Source organism: Mus caroli, unplaced genomic scaffold, assembly GCF_978045245.1.
Source record: "Mus caroli unplaced genomic scaffold, Mus_caroli_1 scaffold_1, whole genome shotgun sequence".
NCBI lineage: Eukaryota > Metazoa > Chordata > Mammalia > Rodentia > Muridae > Mus > Mus caroli.
Genome location: NW_028227256.1, coordinates 10,178,003 through 10,198,719, shown reverse-complemented (window position 1 = coordinate 10,198,719; position 20,717 = coordinate 10,178,003). Strand labels below are relative to the sequence as shown.

The 20,717-nt window shown below is 43.6% G+C and overlaps 1 protein-coding gene across 5 annotated transcripts in view; it reads left to right on the top strand.

The window, feature by feature from the left end:
• Positions 1-20,717, top strand: part of Ncoa2 (nuclear receptor coactivator 2) — a 239,675-nt gene that overhangs the window by 144,245 nt on the left and 74,713 nt on the right. For 4 of the 5 annotated variants that reach the window (XM_021170377.3, XM_021170361.2, XM_085835677.1 and 1 more), the window contains exons 3-4: positions 17,054-17,158; positions 20,485-20,657. In XM_021170377.3, coding sequence (XP_021026036.1) covers positions 17,073-17,158; positions 20,485-20,657 — 259 coding nt within the window. In that variant the 5' untranslated portion in view covers positions 17,054-17,072. Of the gene's footprint in view, positions 1-15,825; positions 15,927-17,053; positions 17,159-20,484; positions 20,658-20,717 lie in introns of those variants that run through there. The other variant, XM_085835682.1, reaches the window with a different exon arrangement.

Genomic DNA, 20,717 nt, shown 5'->3' with positions numbered 1-20,717 from the left:
AGTCTATTTGGAGTTCTATAGGCTTCTTGTATGTTCATGGGCATCTCTTTCTTTAGGTATAGGAAGTTTTCTTCTATAATTTTGTTTAAGATATTTGCTGGTCCTTTAAGTTGAAAATCTTTATTCTCGTCTACTCCTATTATCTGTAGGTTTGGTCTTCTCATTGTGTCCTGGATTTCCTGGATGTTTTAAGTTAGGATATTTTTGCATTTTCTTTGATAGTTGTGTTCATGTTCTCTATGGAATCTTCTGCACCTGAGATTCTGTCTTCCATCTCTTGTATTCTGTTGCTGATGCTCACATCTATGTTTCCTGATTTCTTTCCTAGGGTTTCTATCTCCAGAGTTGTCTCCCTGTGGGTTTTCTTTATTGTTTCTACTTCTATTTTTAGATCCTGGATGGTTTTGTTCAATTCCGTCACCTGTTTGATAGAGTTTTCCTGTAACTCTCTAAGGGATTTTTGTGTTTCCTCTTTAAAGGCTTCTAGCTGTTTACCTGTGTTTTCCTGTATTTCCTTCTTAAAGTCCTCCATCATCATCATGAGAAGTGACTTTAGATCGATGTCTTGCTTTTCTGGTGTGATGGTGTATCCAGGACTTGCTATGGTGGGAGAGTTTTGTTCTGATAATGCAGAGTAACCTTGGTTTCTGTTGCTTCTTTTCTCACCCTTGCCTCCTGCCATCTGATTATCTCACGTTTTTTGCTGCCCTCAATATATCTGATTGGAGCCTGTCCTTCCTATAATCCCAGTTGATTCAGGACTCCTCAGAGTCCATCTTTCTTTGTGATTCTTTGATTGTGAGCTCCTGTGAACCTGAGATTCTGGATGTGTCAGAGTTCTTGGCAGTCAAGCTCCTCTGAGATCCTGAAATACTGGTGTGACCCAGCTCCTGTTATCCTAGGATTCTTTTGTCCTAAGATCCTGGGCATGTTACAGTGTCTGGAATTGGTGTCTCCTTTGAGGACCTTGGCACTGTCTGGTCACTAATCCTAAGATCACGTGGAGAGTCCTCTAGGGACTGTGGGGGTGTCTGCCGACTCCGCGCCCAAGGTGACCTGGTGCTGACACCGACCGGAAGGGACTTGTGCCCCTCGTATCTATTCTTGTTATTGACAAGAGTTGTATTCTATTACATCCTGACATAAACTAGCAGGGGACCATTGATCATGTAACATGGTACAGGCTGTGTCCCATGTACATCTCTGTATAACAGTGAGCTTATGTGTACTGGACTGGAACGCCCACCTGAATGAAGCCAATAACATATGTCTTCCCCTCGGGCACACCACAGCCCTCTCAGGAATGCTGCACAATTGAGTCCCAAACTGTGGCCATTTAAAACATCAAAATAGCCAATGTGCAAGGAAGGAGAGGGATCAAAGGACATGTGTACCAGAAGCAGTCTCCCTATGTGATGCAGTACCTGCTGTGGCCCCTAGGGTTTCTCAGTCAGGATAGTGCAGAGGCTTATCTGGGGAAGGCAGTTTCTGTATGTCTGGCTATATAGTCCTTCCCACTTTGATCTCGTTTACTTTTCACACACACTGCAGTGGCACACAGTGAATAGTATTTCCCAGTCTTACATAGAAACTGAGGCTGCATGGTTAAGTTCCTGACCGATGCAAACCAGTCACTGTTTCAAAGCCCATGGCTTTCTGGAGTTGTGAGTTCTGTAGCAAATGCAGTTATAGGTAGTTGTAAGCCTCCTGAAGTAAGTACCAGGAACTGCTCTGAGGCCCCTGCCAGAGAAGTAAACACCCTTAACCACTGAGCCATCTCTCCAGCCCCAGATTTTAACATTGTCATCTTTTTAAAATGTGTATTGGTATTTTGCCTGCACATTTGTCTGTTACATGTGACTGCCTCATGCCTGCAGAGGCCAGATGAGGGTGTCAGTCCCTGGGACTGGAGTTAGCAATGGCTGTGAGCTGCCATTTGGGTGCTGGCAATCAAACACTGGTCCTCTAGAAGAATAGCCAGTGACTTTTTAACTGCTAAGCCATCTCTCCACCACCCCTCTGCCCTAGATTATAACTTTAACATGCATGACAGGAAAATGTGAAAGGAAGTGTTTACTTGAGATGTCCAGTAAGACAGCAGAGAGCAGTTGCAGTGTGCTGACTATGCAGGAAGACCCCTTCTGCCTCCTGCCGCCTAGAGGACTTTAGGTGTGTGATTTCATTTTTCTGTGTTTCAGGGATTATGTTAATAATTATCTCATAGGGTTAATTGTGAGGTCAAGTTGAAAAATACAGATATACTACTAAAAGTAGAAACATTACTATTTGGAATAAAACTAGAAATATTACCTATTTGGCCTTAAATAGTCTTGAGCTCTGGTAGTTTGTGAAGCGATCATGAGCATCAAGCTTTTTTGTGTCAAGCATGCTGATAGATTAGGGCCTAAGATAGAAAAGAAAGAACAATACATAATTTTATGCCTTGAAGGCATTTAAAATGCAGTAGTGACAGGGATGCAAGAGAAAGTAATGATGCGGTGTTACAGCTGTTAGCGGGCAGATGCAGGTGGTCTGTGGACAGATGGGGAGGTCTGCAGCAGTTCTAAAAGGGTGAGTGAAATGAGTTTGAAGTGGCTTCATAGAAGATAAGCAAATGGACTGAGACCAGGAGGAGCAAACACAGAAGAACAGATGAGCCCAGTGTGTTGGATAGTTCAGGCCAGCTTGACACAGCTAGTCTTCAGAGTGGAGGGAGGCTCCATTAAGAAAATACCTCCATAAAATCTGGATGTAGATGTGCCTCTGGGGCGTTTTCTTAATTAGTGATTGATGGGGAGGACCCAGCCCCTTGTGGGTAGTGCCATTCCTGGGCTGGTAGTCCTGGGTTTTAGAAGAAAGCAGGTTGAACAAGCCGTGGCGAACAAGCCAGTAAGCAGCAGCCCTCTGCAGCCTCTGCATCAGCTCCTGCCTCCAGCCTTCTGCTCTCAGTGCTTTTGATAATGAACCAGGGAGGACACAGGACACTCCTCACATTGCTTTTGGTCATGGTGTTTCATCACAGCAGTAGAAACCCTAAGAAACAAAGACAGAGACAAGGGCAGGCCGTTATGTCCCCTGCAGTGCATTCCAGTGACACAGGGAATCCATGAGAACCGCAAGGCCGATGCTCAGCTCAAACATCATTCCAGGCAGAGGAGAAGGAAAGGCGAGTTCAGAGACTGAAAGGTTTGAGAAGAAAGTCTGAAAGGAAGACTTAGAGGAAACCATAGAAATAGATTGCCACCAAAGAAGCTGCCACACCATCCGGAAAGCTTAGAGAACAGTAGTGATGGCTAAGCTATACTGCCAACCTCTCTCTTAGAGAACAGTAATGATGGCTAAGCTATACTGTCAACCTCTCTGCTTTGATGGATCTAGAAGAGCCCTTGTTACACTCATTTATTTATTTAAATTTCTGTTTTGTCTTGTTTTAATATTTTTTGCAGCAAGTTACATGTAGCATAAAAATGATCATTTCACTTCTTCAGTAACATTAACACACACTCAAGGTTATGTACTCATTGCTAGTGTACATTTCCAGAATTACATCATCCCAAACAGAAACTCCAAACTTCAGGCAGTGCTCCCTGTCCTCTCCGAGCTCTGATACTTTCTCTTCTGTCTTTGCGTCTTCAGCTGTCCGCAGCACCTTGCCGAGGCGGCATTCTGTTTAGTGCCTGCACGCCTGCTTTCATTTGCTGCAGTTCACCAGTGTCTAGAGGTTGTCAGAGTTGGTTCCCCGTTAAACTTGCACAACTGCTCTAGGTCTGTGTCCATTCTCTATTTGTCCTGGATGTGCATGTTGCTACCACCCCTTGGCTACTTTGTCATTCTGAGTCCTGAACTACCCTACTTTGGTTGCAGTATGTATATATTGTCTTTTGACATCCTGCTTTGGTTCTTTGGGGCATTGTTGGATCAAGGTTTCCCCAGTGATTTACAAAGACATATAGCCATAGATGGGGAAAACTGTGCTGTGAGACAAGAGTGCATAAATCTGCAAGGCTAGAAACAGTGCACTGAGTTTGGGACTTTGGGGGGAGATTTTGTCTTATTTTGCATGTTTTTATGCTTTTACTTTATAGCTTTGATTGAGTAGTTTCTCAAATTTGTTCCTAAACACAAAAGCAATATGGAGTCACTAGGGAATTTTTTAAAAATTAATTAATGCCGGGCGGTGGTGGCGCAAACCTTTAATCCCAGCACTCAGGAGGCAGAGGCAGGTGGATTTCTGAGTTCAAGGCTAGCCTGGTCTACAGAGTGAGTTCCAGGACAGCCAGGGCTACACAGAGAAACCCTGTCTCGACAGAAAAAAAAAATTTAATCTTTTAGTATTGGTGGTCAAAGCCAGGACCTCATGTGCTATGTCTGTAATCATAGGACACTATTTTTAACATGAGCTTATGAGTCCAGAGGATACATCACAAGAGTCTATGTCACTAGCCAGATGATCAGAAAACCTGCTCATCATCCTTCAGTAGCTCGGGAAGTTTAATACAAAGTACACCGAGGTACACTTCCAACCCAGGCATTGACTGTAATAACAGAAAAAGCAGGGAATGCCGACCGTCCGCAAAGGAGTTGACATCAGAGTGCCCGCCTTGCTGGCTAGAAATTCAAGTGTAGTCGTGTGGATATCCTTTTAATACAGCATCAGGAAATGGAAAATAGGCTTCCACCATGACTATACTAAGTCCTTTCTGAACTCTACATCCCAGAGAACTTGGAAGGAATAGCCGAAAAGTAGAAACAAGCCAGTGTTCATCCCTGATAGTGCTACTGAACCTTGAGAGGATTATACCAAAGAAAATAAGTAGTTTGCTTATTTTAAAAGATTGGAGACAGAAGGCCAGTCATTGGCCACCAGTAGCTGGAGCAAGTATAAAGGACAAGATGTCATTGCATATCAAGTGTGAGTTTTCCATCTGAAGATGGAAAGAAATACTGTGAAGTTAGGTAGGAAAGTATTTGTATGACTGAAAACACATATTAAATATATTAATACTGAGAGGAGAGAAATCCAGGAAGATTCGTGGGCACCAAGGGGGTGTGTTTATAAGTGTTACATGGCAGTGAAAGAGTTTGACACTGTGTGCCAGATGCCCATGAGCTCGGTGGGTTTTAGCTTGTTTAGAGGTTCCAGCTCAGCTGCTCATATACCCTGGGCTGAGGACTAGTCAGCCTCTTTGACCCAGTGCACTTAAGGAAGAGTGCACCTGTCTAGCCAGCCAGACCAACTAGCAGGTGACAGATGCTTTGGTCAGTCCAGCCTCACAACCAGGTTTTACATTTGAATATTCCAGAAAACTAAAAAGGGAGAATTGACAGAAGAAAGGTGAGCTTTGGAACCTGCTAGTGTTGGAGGGGGAGCACCAGCCCGAAGACCTACATCCCCTGTTTGGATCTCAGAGGACAACAGACTCTGAAAATGGAAAGATTTCCCAATTCATTTGTAGTAAACTCTGACCTAACGAGTGTGAAATGACATAAACTCATCTGTCCTGCCTGGTGTGAATGGCCGTGTATTTCATTGTGGAGATAACATCGAATTTGATTATAGAACACTTCTGTAGCTCCCTCCTAGAGGTACTACAAAATAAGCTGTCTTCCAAGTATTGTATTGAGAGGCAGACAGGGAGAGGAGTGAATTCTATCTAAAGCACACGCTATTTGGCTCCATTTCTTTGATGTAGGGGATGTAAACTCCGTGATTTGGACAGGTATGAAAGTGAAGGGAAAGCGTGAACCTCAGTTGGTGGTACCTAGAGAGGGATTCGGACTAATGGAACTTTCCCCCCAAGAATAGGGGAATGGTTTGAACTGTATGCCTTGCATACAGTTTAAAGAGGAACAGGTAGAACATGATACTCCCCCTTCCCACCTCACCAACAACTTGTATAGTAATATCTTGGAGAACCTAAGGGTGGGAAGGAGAAATGGCTGGCAGTGGTCTGTGGGAGTAAGTCAGATACCCTCTGAGATTGCAGAAGGAAAGGGACCAGTATCTTCTGAGATTGACTCCATGAAAGCTGGAAACACACGCTGAGGACACGACATTGGGCTGACCTGAGAATAACGTTTCTGACAGGTCTAGGAGCAGTGTCATAAGCCATGAGGAGTCTGTGCGGCTGTCTCTCCTGAGAACATGTGGCATGCTCCATCAGTCCCCATCTGTCCCCTTCTACAAGAAACAGAAGCACTGTAGGTTAGGGGAGCTAGGGATGATGGAAAGTCAGTGAGAAAAAGGATCCCAGCTCTTCACACCAGTGACGGTCACATGAGGAGACTAAAAGTACTGGTCTCTTCAGGGGCTGGGGGATGAGGTGACATTCAAGTGGGTACACCTGAAAGGAGGATGAGAGCTAGCCATGGCTGAAGTAAAATGGAAGTCTGATCAGACCTTTGGAGACAGTAATTACTAGCTGTTCACAGCCTTTGAAGTCACTCGGGGTAACAACCAGATTATGGCTAGAAAGGAAGAACTAATTCAGAAGCCAAAATCTTCACTAATATGAAAGACTGTGTGGAGACTAAGGAATGCTGGCAAAACTCCACAAAAGGAAAGGAGATGGACAGGAATATTTTTGTTTATAGTCCTTGTCCTTCATGAAAGGAATTAAGGACCAGGAATATGGAAGTAGGAACTGAAGGAGAGACCATGGGAGAATGTTTCTTACTTAGTCTCTCCTCATGGCTTGCACAGACTGCTTTCTTATACACACCCAGCCACCTGCCTAGGTGGGTAGCTCTGCTCCCAGTGGTCTGGACCCTTCCACAGCAGTCATTAGCCATGATAATGTCCCACAGGCTTGCCTGCAGGCCAATTTGATGAGGGCTTTTTCTCAGTTGAGGTTCCCTCTTCTCTTCTGATAGCTCTAACTTAAGTTGACAAAAAAACAAACCAAACCAAACAAAAAAACCTAATTATGGTTGTGGGTGGAGAGCATGTTTCACAGGAGCAGGGTTTTTAAGCAGTGCACCTCTAGTTGGATAGTGGCTTCCAGTTCTTCTGCATACTCTCTGTATGTGAGAATCCAGCAACTTCTAGAGGACTGGACTACAAGGAAGAGGTAGCCTGTCAGAGAGCCAAAAAGAACCAGTAGTTGATTGACACAGCATATTATCACACTGGCTTTGCTCCTGTCATCTTCTTGCCCAGTAGTTGTAGACATTGTTAGGTCTTTGTGATCCCAGGTCATCAGCCACAGTCTGGAGTGGAGCCAGAAAAGGCTGTGCTGTCTGCAGACTCCTCTGCAGATTCCTTTGGTGTCCAAGTTTTTATGTGTTCACTGTACATGTGTATAACATGCACATGCCTGGTGTTGAGGGTCAGGAGAGGACTTCAGGTCCTCTGTAGCTGGATTAAGATTCTCCCAGTCACTTTGTGGGTGCTGAGAACCCAACCTAGGGCCTCTACAGGAGCAACAAGTGCTGCTTATTGGGACCGTCTCTCCAACTCCAGACTCCCATTTTGCTCTCATCTCGACAATAGCACATGAATGTCTAGCATACTTCTGCATCTACAGTATTCCTACAGTGCGGTCAGAAATCTTGTAGGGAATGCAGAGACACCTGGTTTCTGCTGACCAGTCTAAACTGTAAAGCTGAACTGTGCTGTAATTTTCAAATGAGCAAAACCTTTCCAGAGCTCAGTGTCGCTCTCAGTGTTGGCTGTGAGGCAGGAGGTCCTGCAAGAGTGCTGTCAGGGGATGCAGCTGGCTTGGAAAACAGTCTGGCAGGGCCACACATATATGTATAGCATGCACGGTCTGTGTGCTCTAGTCCTCACAGGTTTAAAGGAGACAGGCAGAAGTGGATTGAGTTACATAGAAGGAATTCACTATGCTGTTAACTCGAAACAAGGAAACTGAAAAATAGGAACTGGTTAAATATTTATGGTTTACTCGTATGAGAAATTATAGAGCCATTAAAAGTTATTCTTTATTTAGCATGGTGGTGCCGTGGTGGCACACACCTTGAATTGAAGCGTTCAGGAAGCAGAGGCAAGCAGATCTCTGTGTTTGAGGCCAGGCTGGTCTACAGAGTGAGTTCCACAACAGCCAGGGCTACACAGAGAAATTCTGTCTCAAAACCAAAGAAAACAAATTTAAACATTTTTAAAATGCTCATACAGATAAAACTTAATAGCCTAATATTCTTTTTTTTTTTAAGATTTATTTATTTAATGAGTACACTGTAGCTGTCTTCAGGCACACCAGAAGGGAGGGTATCAGATCTCATTACAGATGGTTGTGAGCCACCATGTGGTTGCTGGGAACTGATCTCATGACCTCTGGAAGAGCAGTCAGTGCTCTTAACTTCTGAGCAATCTCTCCAACCTGTGGCTTAATATTCTTAATTTTACTAATTTACTTAATATTAAGAAAAAGGCGCAAATGTAAAATTAGACATGTGCACATGCATTTTAATTGCTTAGCATGAAAGTTTCCAAGGTTAGTGGTGAGCATATGCAGTTTTGGGGGGGGGGGGTGTGCTCTAACCCACAGCATTGTGCAAGATTTAACAGTTTACTGGTGTGCTAGAACGGGCGCCTGTGGCATGCTTTCCATTAGGACAGGCTGAATCCCCCCCATCTACTCACACCCCATCTCTGCTTTCTGCTCCTTCCTCCCTCCTCACCTTGGTCTCTTATCCTTTCTCTCATACCTAGAATACAGTCATTTCAGTGATGTTATAGAGCACCCCTGTGTAAACTCTGACTGTATTAACCTATGTTGTTCTAATAGAGCAGGTCCCCCTACCTCCATCTGTAGTCCCTGCTGTGAATCCCAGCCACCCTCTGAGTTGGTGGCTACTTCAGGACACCTCACTCTTCTGAACCCAGTAATGGTGTCTTGGAACAACCAAAAAGCCAGATTCTTGTTTTCCAACCAGCTTATTCCAGTTGTACTTGTTACTATAATTGCATATTGATCTTGAAATTTGAATTTGAAAACATGTATTTGTTAGAAATAATAAGATATGTCATGTGGACATCTATAGTAGCTGGGGCAGTGGTGTTCTTTTAGGTAAACAGTGAAGAAGCACTCTTAAGGGCTTAGTAGGGCTGTGTAAAGATGCATGCCTGCAGTCAGTGCTATGGAGCCTGAAGTGCAGGGACCTGAGGTGAAGGCCAGTCAGTATTCAGGAGGCAGCACACCCCTGCCCCCCAAAAAGAAAAAACCTTAAGTCTTTTTAAATAAATAAAAATTGGAAATCATAGCCTCTTCACTGCAGGTTTGGTTTACACCAGGAAGTGTTGAGAGAGCAGTAAAGATGGATATTCATGCTTATGTACTCATGATGAAATGCTTAAAGTCACAGGCATCATTTTCTATAATTATCTTTCATAACTTTAGTGTTCTTAATCAGCCAATTACTATTTCTGATTTTACAAGGAAAGTTTTCTGTTTAGAGTGAAATTGAGACATCTTGGTGTGCCTGAGAAAGTGCCTAGCAACTTCCTTTCTTTAAACTCTGCGGTCTACAACAGTAATGGAGTCTTATGTATTGACCCACTGGATAGTTCTGAAGGATGTGTGGTTTTTACACAATGAAAAAAAGAAAGATCCTATCAAATGATGAAGTAAGCCTTTAATAAGTTAGATTAAGAAAATAATTTCTATAACACATTCAAGTTTATAAATTTGTCTTTTCAGTGATCATTATGTCCTGAACAGATCACTTTAGTGCCCACGTTACAGTTAAAATTAAAATTGAGGGACAATTGGGTCCCTCCTACCTCTGCTTTTGAGTGCTGGGTTTGAAGGTGAGTGCCATTGCCATTCCTGGCTGGATTAACTTTTGAGTTCTAAAATGTCTTATGTGCCTTGTTCATGTTTCAGAACTGTTCTCTTCCTGTGTGCAGTGGTGGTGAGCTCACATAGGACGAGTGAAGGGCACGTGTTTTACTGTCTGAGGCACTCAGCCAGTGTCAGTTACTGAGTCACACCTGAGTTTGAGTCCAGCCTGTCCCTTGGTATCTGTGAGACTGAAGTTGCTTTGCAAGCAGGTCAGAGAAGTTAGATAACCAACAGGGTGTATATGTGTCCATCTCAAGACATCAGTCAGAGTGAGGTGTGCAAAGTGTCTGTGTGCAACCTCCTCCCTCCTGAGTGAGTGCTAACCAAAAAGCCCCAAGGAAAGAAGATGTGTAGGGTGAGAGAGAGCAGCATGGAGGTCAGGAACAAAGCTGATTGCCTCAGGCTGAAAGCCTTCGACATCTTAGTCATTTTCTAACATCAACTGGGAAGGCTGTTAAGTCTCAGAAAGAAATTATAAATGCTAACAGTAAAGAAAGATCATTGAATTTACCTTTGACAAGTTATGAAAGGCTAACATAAATCTTCTTCCTCTGTTCTTGGTTTGCTGATTTCTTTACAGTTTTACTTAAGCAAATTGGATTTTAAAATGTTAGCTGGAAGCAGGCACCTCACTTGCAGTGGGGAGAAAATGGCTTATGGGGTGCAAGGAGTGGTGCTCTTTCTGTGTTTTCTCAACTGATTGATGCCTTATTAAAAATTGTCTTGCTATTTCTGTCTAGATTCAAAGAGCCCAGTGAGTGCCTGCACTGAGGAATTTAGCCTGAGAGGACGCAGAAAACAGAAACTGGCTTTAGCCAGTGATGTCACACTGATATACCCTAACCCCTATCCCCACCCCCACACCACTTACATATTCTGCAATGAATTTTGCCAGTGAGGCATTTGGCGGTTGGGGGGAATTTCTTTCTCCCACTTTAAGGAAGATGTAGACATGAAAATGTCACAATGTAATATTTGTGTCACCAGTGACTACGAGTCAAGACATTCATTTGATTATAGCAGTGCACATTAAAGAGCCACCACCCGCTTCTGTTTAATGTGTTTATTACTGTCTTCCCAATGGCATCTTGAAGTGTCTTTCACTAAAAAATTCATGAGTATTATTGGCTTTCAGACAGAAAATACAATATGTCTTTTAGTAACTGTCTAATAGACCACTTTAAGGCCATTATACAAAAGTAAATCTAAGAGCAAAGCATTTGGGGGAGGAAGAATTTTTAGCTTAAACATTTGTTTATACAGTCTTCTTACTCTTGCGTAGAAGAGGATCTCGCATGCAGAAGGTAGTTGCCGACGCCATCTCCTTGGAGAGTACTTGTAGGATGTGTTTTCTTTAGTCCTGGCAACTGCTGCTGTTGTAGTATTGAAGTCATTTTCTAATGAGGTTGTTGTGTGCCTGCCTTGCTGTTTCTTTATAAAGTCAAATATACAACATGGTACTGTAAAGGAGTCAGGTTAGACTGAGACTCTGCTTCCAAAGAAGATGGCTTCCATCAGGTTCTCATTAGAAGGGACTCTTGTAACGTTTGCAAGCTAACAACTGTCGGTGTGCACAGTGCATGTACTGCTGTGCAGTGTGTGAGTCTGAACATGTAGGTAACTGTGGCAGCCATAGTGTTGTTTAAGATGAAGTTAAAAGGATCCCTGTGTTCTAATAGAAATAGAATACTCCTTGCAGGAAGGTAATGCCCCATTTTACTGCCTCAGATACTTTGAACTAATATATGATGCCCTCTCTCCATTTGGTTTTTCTGTGTACTTTCACCCACAGCAAGTACGTGTCTCTTTCTGCTTCACTTTGATTTGTATATGTCGTGCTGCTTTGTTTGTGTGAGTCATAAGTATTTTTATATAGTCTGTATATTTACTACATTAAGTGAATGTTTATTTCGCTGTTGGGGCAAAAATTGGAATCTTATCAGAGTAGTGCTTGCCTGGGGTAGTTCTGACCAGCGAGCACAATTGGGAGCCAGGTTATTTCCAAATGTTTGTGTTCTCTCTCTTCTCTTCCCAGTACTCACAAGCAGGAGATCTGCTTTGTCCGTTCAAGTATTAGCTACTGTGTTTTCTTATGTGTATCAGAGAAGACCCAAGAATTCTGACTTTGGATAATACAGAGATCCTCCTCCCTAGAAAGTGTGGGTAGATCTTGAGGGAGGAACGGGCGAGGATTGAGAATCGCTGTTTCACATGACTTGATAAACTGGGGAAGCACAGTGAGTTTCTAAGCGATGGGGTCTCCCTCAAAGAGCAGAGATGGAGAATAGTCTTTTATGTGTGTTAATGCTCAAACATTTCTCAGCCTTCTGAAAGGTTGTCCCCAGCACTTAGGCAGACGGATTGGGAGTTCAAGTCTGGTGTGGGCTACAGAGGATAACCCTGTTTCAGAAAACCAAGAGCTGGAAGAGTTCTTGTCTAGCACTCTCAGGGTCCTGGGCTTGATCCCCATCACTAAAAAATTGTGCAGAATCCAACTACCATTATACACCAGTTTCGTGGATCTTAAGTGAGAGGAGAAAGATTGGAAAGACCCTGGGCTGTGGTGGTGCACACCTTGCCTCCCAGCATTGTAGAGGCAGGGGCAGGCAGATCTCTGAGATTGAGCCCAACCTCTACAGATTGAATTCCAGAACAGCCAGGATGACAGAAAGAGGCTGGCCCCCATGGAAAAGCTATGATCAAAGGAATTGTCTCACCTCTCTGTGTGAATATGTATCATTTCTATCCATCTCAAAGTCAGGAACTTACTAGGGTCCAACTCTCAAACTCTTGTCTTTTTGGAGCTAGAAAGAGGCCTGGTGCTTGGTGGAGTTGTTACGTGTGGAGTTAAGCAAGGGTGTTATCCTTTAACTGAATTTGTTTAGCATGTAGTAAATCTGACAGGTTTACAGGCCTTGTTTGGAAGATGGCCTGTGCTGATAAGAGATAAAGTGCGCATTTATCACTTGCAAGAATTCTGGATGATTAACTAGCTCTAATGCCATGAGGCTGTTTTGCAAACAACAGCTTTGCTGCCTCCTAAGTTAGATGGATTCGCTCTGCAAACAAAAACTGCTTTCTTTAATTGAATTGAAATTTGACATTTTATATTGCTTTTTGTCACTTGCTGAAAACTTGACTATGGGTATTGTTCATCCCTCCCAGATATTGCTACTTACAAAAACTGAAGCTTGCTGAATTTTGTGTCTATATCTCTTCCTTCTTCTACCAAGTACATTCAAGCTGATATGGAGGGATGGGAGGACAAGCCTCCTGTCCCAGGGAAAGCACTGCCATTGTGTGACTGTTGATAACAAGAATGGCAAAAAGAAACATCTCCAGGCTTGTCCTTCACAGCTCCCATCAACTGGTTAAAACTGGTTTGCCCCCAGTCACTCTAATTATGTCAGCCACCTCAAGTTTTATTTGTGTCCCAGTCAATTTCTGTGATTTACAGTGAAGTCTTTAATCTGATGGTGACATGTTCGAGAGCTTTAATTTCCTGGAAGTGTTGAAAACATGCAGAGATGTAGAATGTACCTTTACTCTTTCCCATTTCATACTTTTAACATTGGAAATTAATTTACAAAAATACATTAAAACTCATCTCTATGTAGTTTTATTTTGCTGTTAGGTATTCTTCTGTAAGTCTGAAGTCGATCTTATCCATCTCACCCACCTATGTCACCTCGGCCCTGCCTCATGCTACAGGGGAAATGCTTGCATGTGCCAGACTTGCCTCACGTGGGGTGGAAATGGCAGAGCATCTCCTGTCTGAGAGACCATGAACTAGTAAGGCTTACTCAGTTCTCTAACTCACTAACGAGCAGGTCACAAACGCATGTGCTTCAGGACAGTAGCGGTGTGGCTCCTTGCCCTCTGAGGGGTAGGGGTCCTTAGCTCTGCCTTCTCTTTATTACCCTGGATGATTGGCAGTGATATGGGTGGGCCATTGTGGCCTATTCCCAGAATGCTGGAGTGTGGTCAGGTACCACAAACCCCTCCTTGGTTTGCTGTCCTTTGTGATGGAGGTGTGGAATTGTCTGCTTAAGAGCTGTAACTCATGAAAGTTATCTGGAAAAAAAAATGATGTGTGGGCCAGACTCAGACAGGGAAGCCATTGTGTTCAGTAAGTAGAAACTTTTATATATTGCGAAGTCACAATAAGTAAATTCAGGAGGAAACAAATGATGTTTTAGTGGTGCACTGTCGTGTTTTCTAAGTGAATCTGGAGAAGGTACAGTAAGGTACAACAGTGTATTCTGGGTTTTAAACTGTCATTGGACTACAGGGCACACAGTCTTTTTTTTTTTAAAGATTTGTTTATTTATTTTATATATGTGAGTACACTGTAGCTCTACAGATGGTTGTGAGCCTTCATGTGGTTGTTGGGAATTGAATTTTTAGGACCTCGGCTCGCCCTGGTCAACCCCGCTTGTTCCTGTCATCCCCTCCCCAGTCAACCCCACTTGCTCAGTCCCTGCTTGCTCAGACTCAAAGATTTATTTTTTATTATTATATCTAAGTACACTGTAGCTGTCTTCAGATGCACCAGAAGAGGGCGCCAGATCTCATTACGAGTGATTGTGAGCCACCATGCGGTTGCTGGGATTTGAACTCAGGACCTTCAGAAGAGCAGTGAGTGCTCTTACCCACTGAGCCATCTTACCAGCCCCAGTGCACACATTCTTGATTGACTCAGTCCCTCAAGACCAGTTGTTGCAATGTGCTTGTTGGCTGCTCTGTGCATTCAGTTGTTATTGTGTGAATTTAAAGGAGAATTTAAAGCCAGTGTTCAATCCCAAATTAACTTTCTGTGACTGGCAAGCACTTATTTTAATTGTTGAGAGGTTTCTGCCCTTTCTGGTAGTATGATTTTAATATACATGGTGATAGTTATATAACTCTTATCGTCAATAAAGTGTCATCCACACCTACTGCTTTTGAGTTTTGGTTTTGTTTGCTTTTGTTTGTGCTGTCCTAGTGAAGGCTGTACTTTATAATTTTATATTCTTACAACTTGTTGACAGCTGATTCAAGGGAAAATTTACCTGGACCACTTCTCGGAAGATTACTAGGTGTGAAGCTTTCTCTTTCACAGTCATGAATGAAATCTTGGGAATTATGGCTCAGAAACAATTAGGAAGAATGAGTGTTTGTAGCGTGTTGTCACTGGCTCCCCACCCCTCTGTAACTCACCCAGCCCACTTCATCCCAGCCTGCATGGCCCTCTTGGATCTCAATGTGGGAATGGATCGCAGCACTGTCCCTGAATTCATCTCCATTTGCCTTGTTTCTATCTTGAACAGCAGTATTCTGTCTCTGTCCCCCTACCATGTCCATCTACAGTGACAGGAAGGCAGGCATTATATACTGAAGTAACAATCATTTTGTGCACAGAAGTCCTTGTTGGTTAGATCTTGTGACTTTTTCCATGGGCCTCTGCCTGTAGTGAATGAAGACCAACTCACCCCTGACAGGCAAGGCAGGAAGAAGTGTAGGGATGACTACCTACCTTAACAGTAACTTGCTAGTGAAGAGCAAGAGTCCTCTCCATTGAGGTCCCAGACCTTGCCCCTTCCACCTCCTCTAGGCAGCCTGTGCTATGGATGCCAGAGGTGTGACTCCAGTTTACAGAAAATCAGTAGTGTGCAATAGCAAGTTTTAAGGTCACATGGCTAACCACGCAGTGAAGCTTGGGCCTGAACGTTAGCCCTTGGCTACTTAGCAATACAGATTTCATAGTGAGGTGTGAGTCTGTAAATTGGCTTTAGTACATAGCATAAACTCAGTGAATTCAGCACTTATTATCAGGCAGAAAGCAGAGCAGGGCCTTGGGACTTGGTTACATTGCTTCCACCCACAGTGAGCACAGGCATCAGTTCTCAGATTGTATTTTCCATGTGACCTCCTAAACTGCATGTGCCATTGCTGCCACCTCCCTCTTGCTGATGCTCCCTCAAAACAATTGGTTCTGTAAAACACATGACTCGCAAAAAGAGAGAGAGAGAGAACAATTGGCCCTCCTGCTCACTTGGATCAGAACAGTGGCCAGAGGAGTGTGTGGAGCACTGAGACTGAGGGCTGGGATCACACCCAAGTCGACCGCAGACAGTTGGACTGGTAGGTGGCCATGAGGCCCAGGTGTCTCCACAGCTTTCCTTAGCCAATTTTACTCTTGCTGGTCCTCCTGGTCTGTGCTGTGTTTCTGGGGCTCCTGGGCTGCTACTGACCTCACCTTCTCGCTAGATTCTCCTAGTCTATCCAGAGTAAAGGACGGTAGCAGTCTTTCGGGATGAAGAGTGAGCATAGGACGCATTTCTAGGAATGAAGTACCACTGACTCTGGAGCTTGTGGGCTGAGCTGTTTTCCTTTGCTGAGCATATCCTAAGCCCTGTAAATAACTCATAAGTGAATTTTTCTCAGAACCGGTGATAGGGCTTTTGTCTCTTCTAGAACTGTCACTTTGTCCTTGCATGCAAGTCACATGATGGCCCCAGTGGTGTCCATCGTGAGGACACTGGGTCTCTTTCTGTGCGCCCTTTTCAGTTTCTCATGGAAAGCAGTTCAGCAAGCGGAAGCTTTATCAGGGCCTTCCTCTCAGAACCATTCTAACGACCCTTGGTGATTATACCTGCACTGATTTAGGGAAAAGGGAACCCCAGCAGAACGTGAGAAAGGAAGCCACCTTGCTAGCTTAAGAGCAAAGTGAACTACCCTGAGAGGAAGAGGTGGGAGTTGTGAGGTTGAAGGAGGAGGCTTGAGGGAGACAGGAAGGACCTCCATTTTGACAAGGGAGTCAGATCTGCCAGGCCAAATTTAGAACCCTTTATAAAGGTGTTCCTGCCCACTTCCCCAGACTGTCTGTCACTGAGCCATTCCAACACACACAACACATTGGCAAACCCAACACTGAGACTGGGAAGAGCTTGCAACACCTGTCATTTCCCTGGTGCAGGAGCACCCTCAAAACCAGAGACTAGCCAGGCCCAGGCTGACAGAAAGTGGCTCATGGTATGGTTGCGTCTCTCTGCCTAAAGAGCCTGGGCTCAGTGAGGTGGGAGGGCTTGTTCTTAGTATTAATTAACCTTTGCTCTTGCTCAGCCGTTAAGTGCACATTTATCCAGACCCTGTTCAGAACTGCGGTCAGGGCTCGGGTTGGAGCGGATGTTCCTTACACCTGGGCAGAATGCTGTGACAATTTATTAGGACTCTTCCTTCACGCCCTTTTCCCATGTGTTCTGTTTTAGTTGCTGATATGTGTTCAAGATGAGTGGGATGGGAGAAAACACCTCTGACCCGTCCAGGGCAGAGACCAGAAAACGAAAGGAATGTCCCGACCAGCTCGGACCCAGGTGAGCCGATCGTCAACCAAGAAGCCGCTGAGTCTGTTAGTTTCCTGTGTGCTTCTTTCTTTGTTGCTTTTGCATCGATTTAGTATAACTATTGTGTTCAGCTTTTCTCTTTAATGATGAATTTTTATGTATGTAGTAGCTTAAATTTTGAATATGTGGATTATTTGTAGAATCTATTCTTTTTTTTTAAACATTTTTTACTGCCCTTGTGTATTTTACTTTTATAATCAGTTCATTGCCATAATCTTTTAGTTTTCCACATTTAAAATTAGGAACAGAACATTGTAACAAGTGAATTTTGTAGTGAAAGATTTGCTGCTATTTGTTTGATACTGAGTTCTTATTTGTCTTTTTGGTTTTTTTTTTTTTTTGTGACATGAAGTGTTCAATCTAGTTGTTTTTTTAGTTAAAAATAAATTGTGGTTCTTCAGTGACTAAAACAAACACTTTTAAAACAAGTTGGCAATATCATAATGGCAGTTGTGATTTCAGGAATTCCCTCATGGTAGTTTCTGTATGTGCAGAACACTGTAAGTGTGAGGCTACTCATTTGCACCCTTGCTTAGATTCATAAAAGAGCAGGAAACAATTTTTGCAGAGAACATTTTAAGATGGTGTGTGGCCTGGAACACAGTGCAAATATGATAAACAATAAGGTTAGTATTTTTAAAGGTCTCCTAAAATACTGAGGCACAGAGTCAGTAGTGGTAGTGTACCCTGAAGTCTGAGGCACGAGGAATTTAAGACCAAGCTGGGCTACAAAGGAGTTGGAGGCCAGCCTAAGCTACATATATAGTTAGATTCTATCCCAAAAGATGCTATGAGAGAGAAAGGGCAAAGTTCAAAAGATGTCTATGGAGTATACCGCCTGTTATATTGAAAAACCAATTTGGAGAGGAGGAGGCATGTGCGTTTGTGTTGTAGAGTAATGGTTGCTCCCTGCTTTGGTAGATTAGAACCCGTGCAAAAGGGAAACAAAGGTGGAAAGCTTTGCTTTCCTGTTGCTGTAATGAAACATCACAACCAAAGCTCTTTCAGAAAGTGAGGGTTCATTCGTGATAGCAGGCAGGGAGGCAGAGCAGCAAGCGGCAGCCTGGCTGACTGAGTAGGAGGCAGGGGAGCAGACTAGATGTAGCACAGTTGTAGCCCGCCCCAATCATGTACTTCTCTATCAAGGCCACACCTCCTAAGCTTATATTTACAGGGCCACCAACTGGGGATCAGGCATTCAAGTGACTGAACCTGTGGAGGACATTTCTCATTTAAACCACCACAAAGAGAGATTTTTTTTCTCCCAGACTTTTAATATTTTCAATCCTGTAAATGTTTTTTTTGTTGTTGTTTTTGTGTTTTGTCTTTATCTTCCCAGATACGGTTTCTCTGTGTAGCCCTGGCTCTCCTGGAACTCTTTTTAGACCAGGCTGGCCTCAAACTCAAATAGATCCACCTGCATCTGCATCCTGATTGCTGAGATTAAAGGTGTGTGTCCACCACACCCAGCACCTAGTTAAATGAGTTTTAAAGTTAAATAAAAACAGTGCTCTAGATTGTGTGATTAAAAACAACAGGAATGTGGGTTAGAAAAAGTTACCTAGCCGGGCATTGGTGGCGCACACCTTTAATCCCTCTCTTGGGAAGCAGGGGCAGGCAGATTTCTGAGTTTGAGGCCAGTCTGGTCTACAGAGTGAGTTCCAGGACAGCTGGGGGGTGGGGTGGGGGTGGGGGGAGTTACCTAGAGAAGTGGAGAGAGGTTGGAAAACCCATGGTTTAGGCTATTCCTGCAGCACTGATCACAGGTCTGTCTAACTCCCTCTCCACACCCAGCCCTGCTACCTTTTGCCCTCAGGTTCCCAACAACTTCTTGGTCCACTCCACCTGCTGCTGACTCCCAGATTTCCCTTCATGCTTTAGTACCCCTCTGGGGGGGGAGAGAGGTTCCAGAGGCCACATAGTCTCGGGGGCTCAGTTGTGGTAGCAAGGAGGGCAGCCCTTCCTTGTGCTCTCTCCAGGGTCTTGTGCCTCAGCTCCCTTTCTCACTGACTTGCCATTTATCCTGTCTTTCTCAGTCTAAGAGAAAGGGGGGATGGGGAGGAGCCAGGTAAACTGGGCTCCTCTAAGGCCCTCTTTCAGCCACCTCCTTCCTGTGACTTCAGTAAAGTAGAACACCCCAGAAACAAGGCCAAGGAGACACAGACCCTCTTCCCCCCGCACTGCTGCAAATCGTAGAGCCACTAAAAAGGGAGAATCGTGTTAAAAATCTTAGGTTTATTAATTTATGAAAATAAAACTAATAGATTCCAATGTGAGAATCCTGAACTTGCAATTAATATTTTGTGTTAATTTTAAATTGATATTATATATAAATACATATAAAAGTACAGAAAATTAAGTACAGAAAACTAAACATCTCAGCTTCTTTCCTTGTTTTGGGGTCATTTAATGGACTTCTGCATGTACACAGATAACTATATTATTTTCAATAGGAAATTTGGAGTTTTGTTATTTTGTCAAATTCATATGAGAAGATTTTTCCAGTTTTGCTATTTTTCTCCACTCATTGAAGTTCAGTTGAACTCTGACCGCTTGGCTTGCCTGTCATTGACCCGGACAGCTAACATGGGTCACTTGGGCTTTGCTCTTAGTTGCTTTAGAACTTTTTACCGTACCTGGTTGGGTCACAAATATTCTAAGGAAATCTTTAGAAATTACAGATCTAAAATAAGAATCTAAAGGTGTTACAAAGATTTGGTTTTTTTTTTTTTTTTTTTTTTTTTTTTTTTTGGTTTTTCGAGACAGGGTTTTTCTGTATAGCCCTGGCTGTCCTGGAACTCACTTTGTAGACCAGGCTGGCCTCGAACTCAGAAATCCGCCTGCCTCTGCCTCCCGAGTGCTGGGATTAAAGGCGTGCGCCACCACGCCCGGCAGATTTGGTTTTTATTATCCTTTATGATTACCGAAATAAAACAAAAGCGTGATTGAAACTTACGTTTCCAATTCTAATTACACTAATTATAACTTGTTCCTTCTAAACTTACCTTAAGTAGACGTTGAGTCCTTACTAACTCTGTCCAGCAGTAAGGTCAGTGCTCACCCTGTCAAGCTCGGTTGTAGGCCAGGGCCGTCCTGCCCTCGCTGTGGTGAGACTGGAGATGAGCGATGAGCATACTCAGGAAGCCATCCACAGAGAACAAAAGAGAAGCAGAGATGCCAGATCACCCCCTCGCTCTTACCTGCTTTAGTGAGCAGGCAGCTTGTTGTCTGGGTTCACATTTCAAAGAGTTTAGCAGTTTATTTCAAATAAATAATAATGTCGCATTCCTTCCTAGCCCCAAAAGGAGCACTGAGAAACGGAACCGCGAGCAGGAGAATAAGTACATAGAGGAGCTGGCAGAGCTGATCTTCGCAAACTTTAATGATATTGACAACTTCAACTTCAAACCTGACAAATGTGCCATCCTAAAAGAAACTGTGAAGCAGATCCGCCAGATCAAAGAGCAAGGTAAGAGGACGGGAGTGGTTCTGGGCCTCCGCGTGTGTGAAGTCCCCTGACTCTTATTTC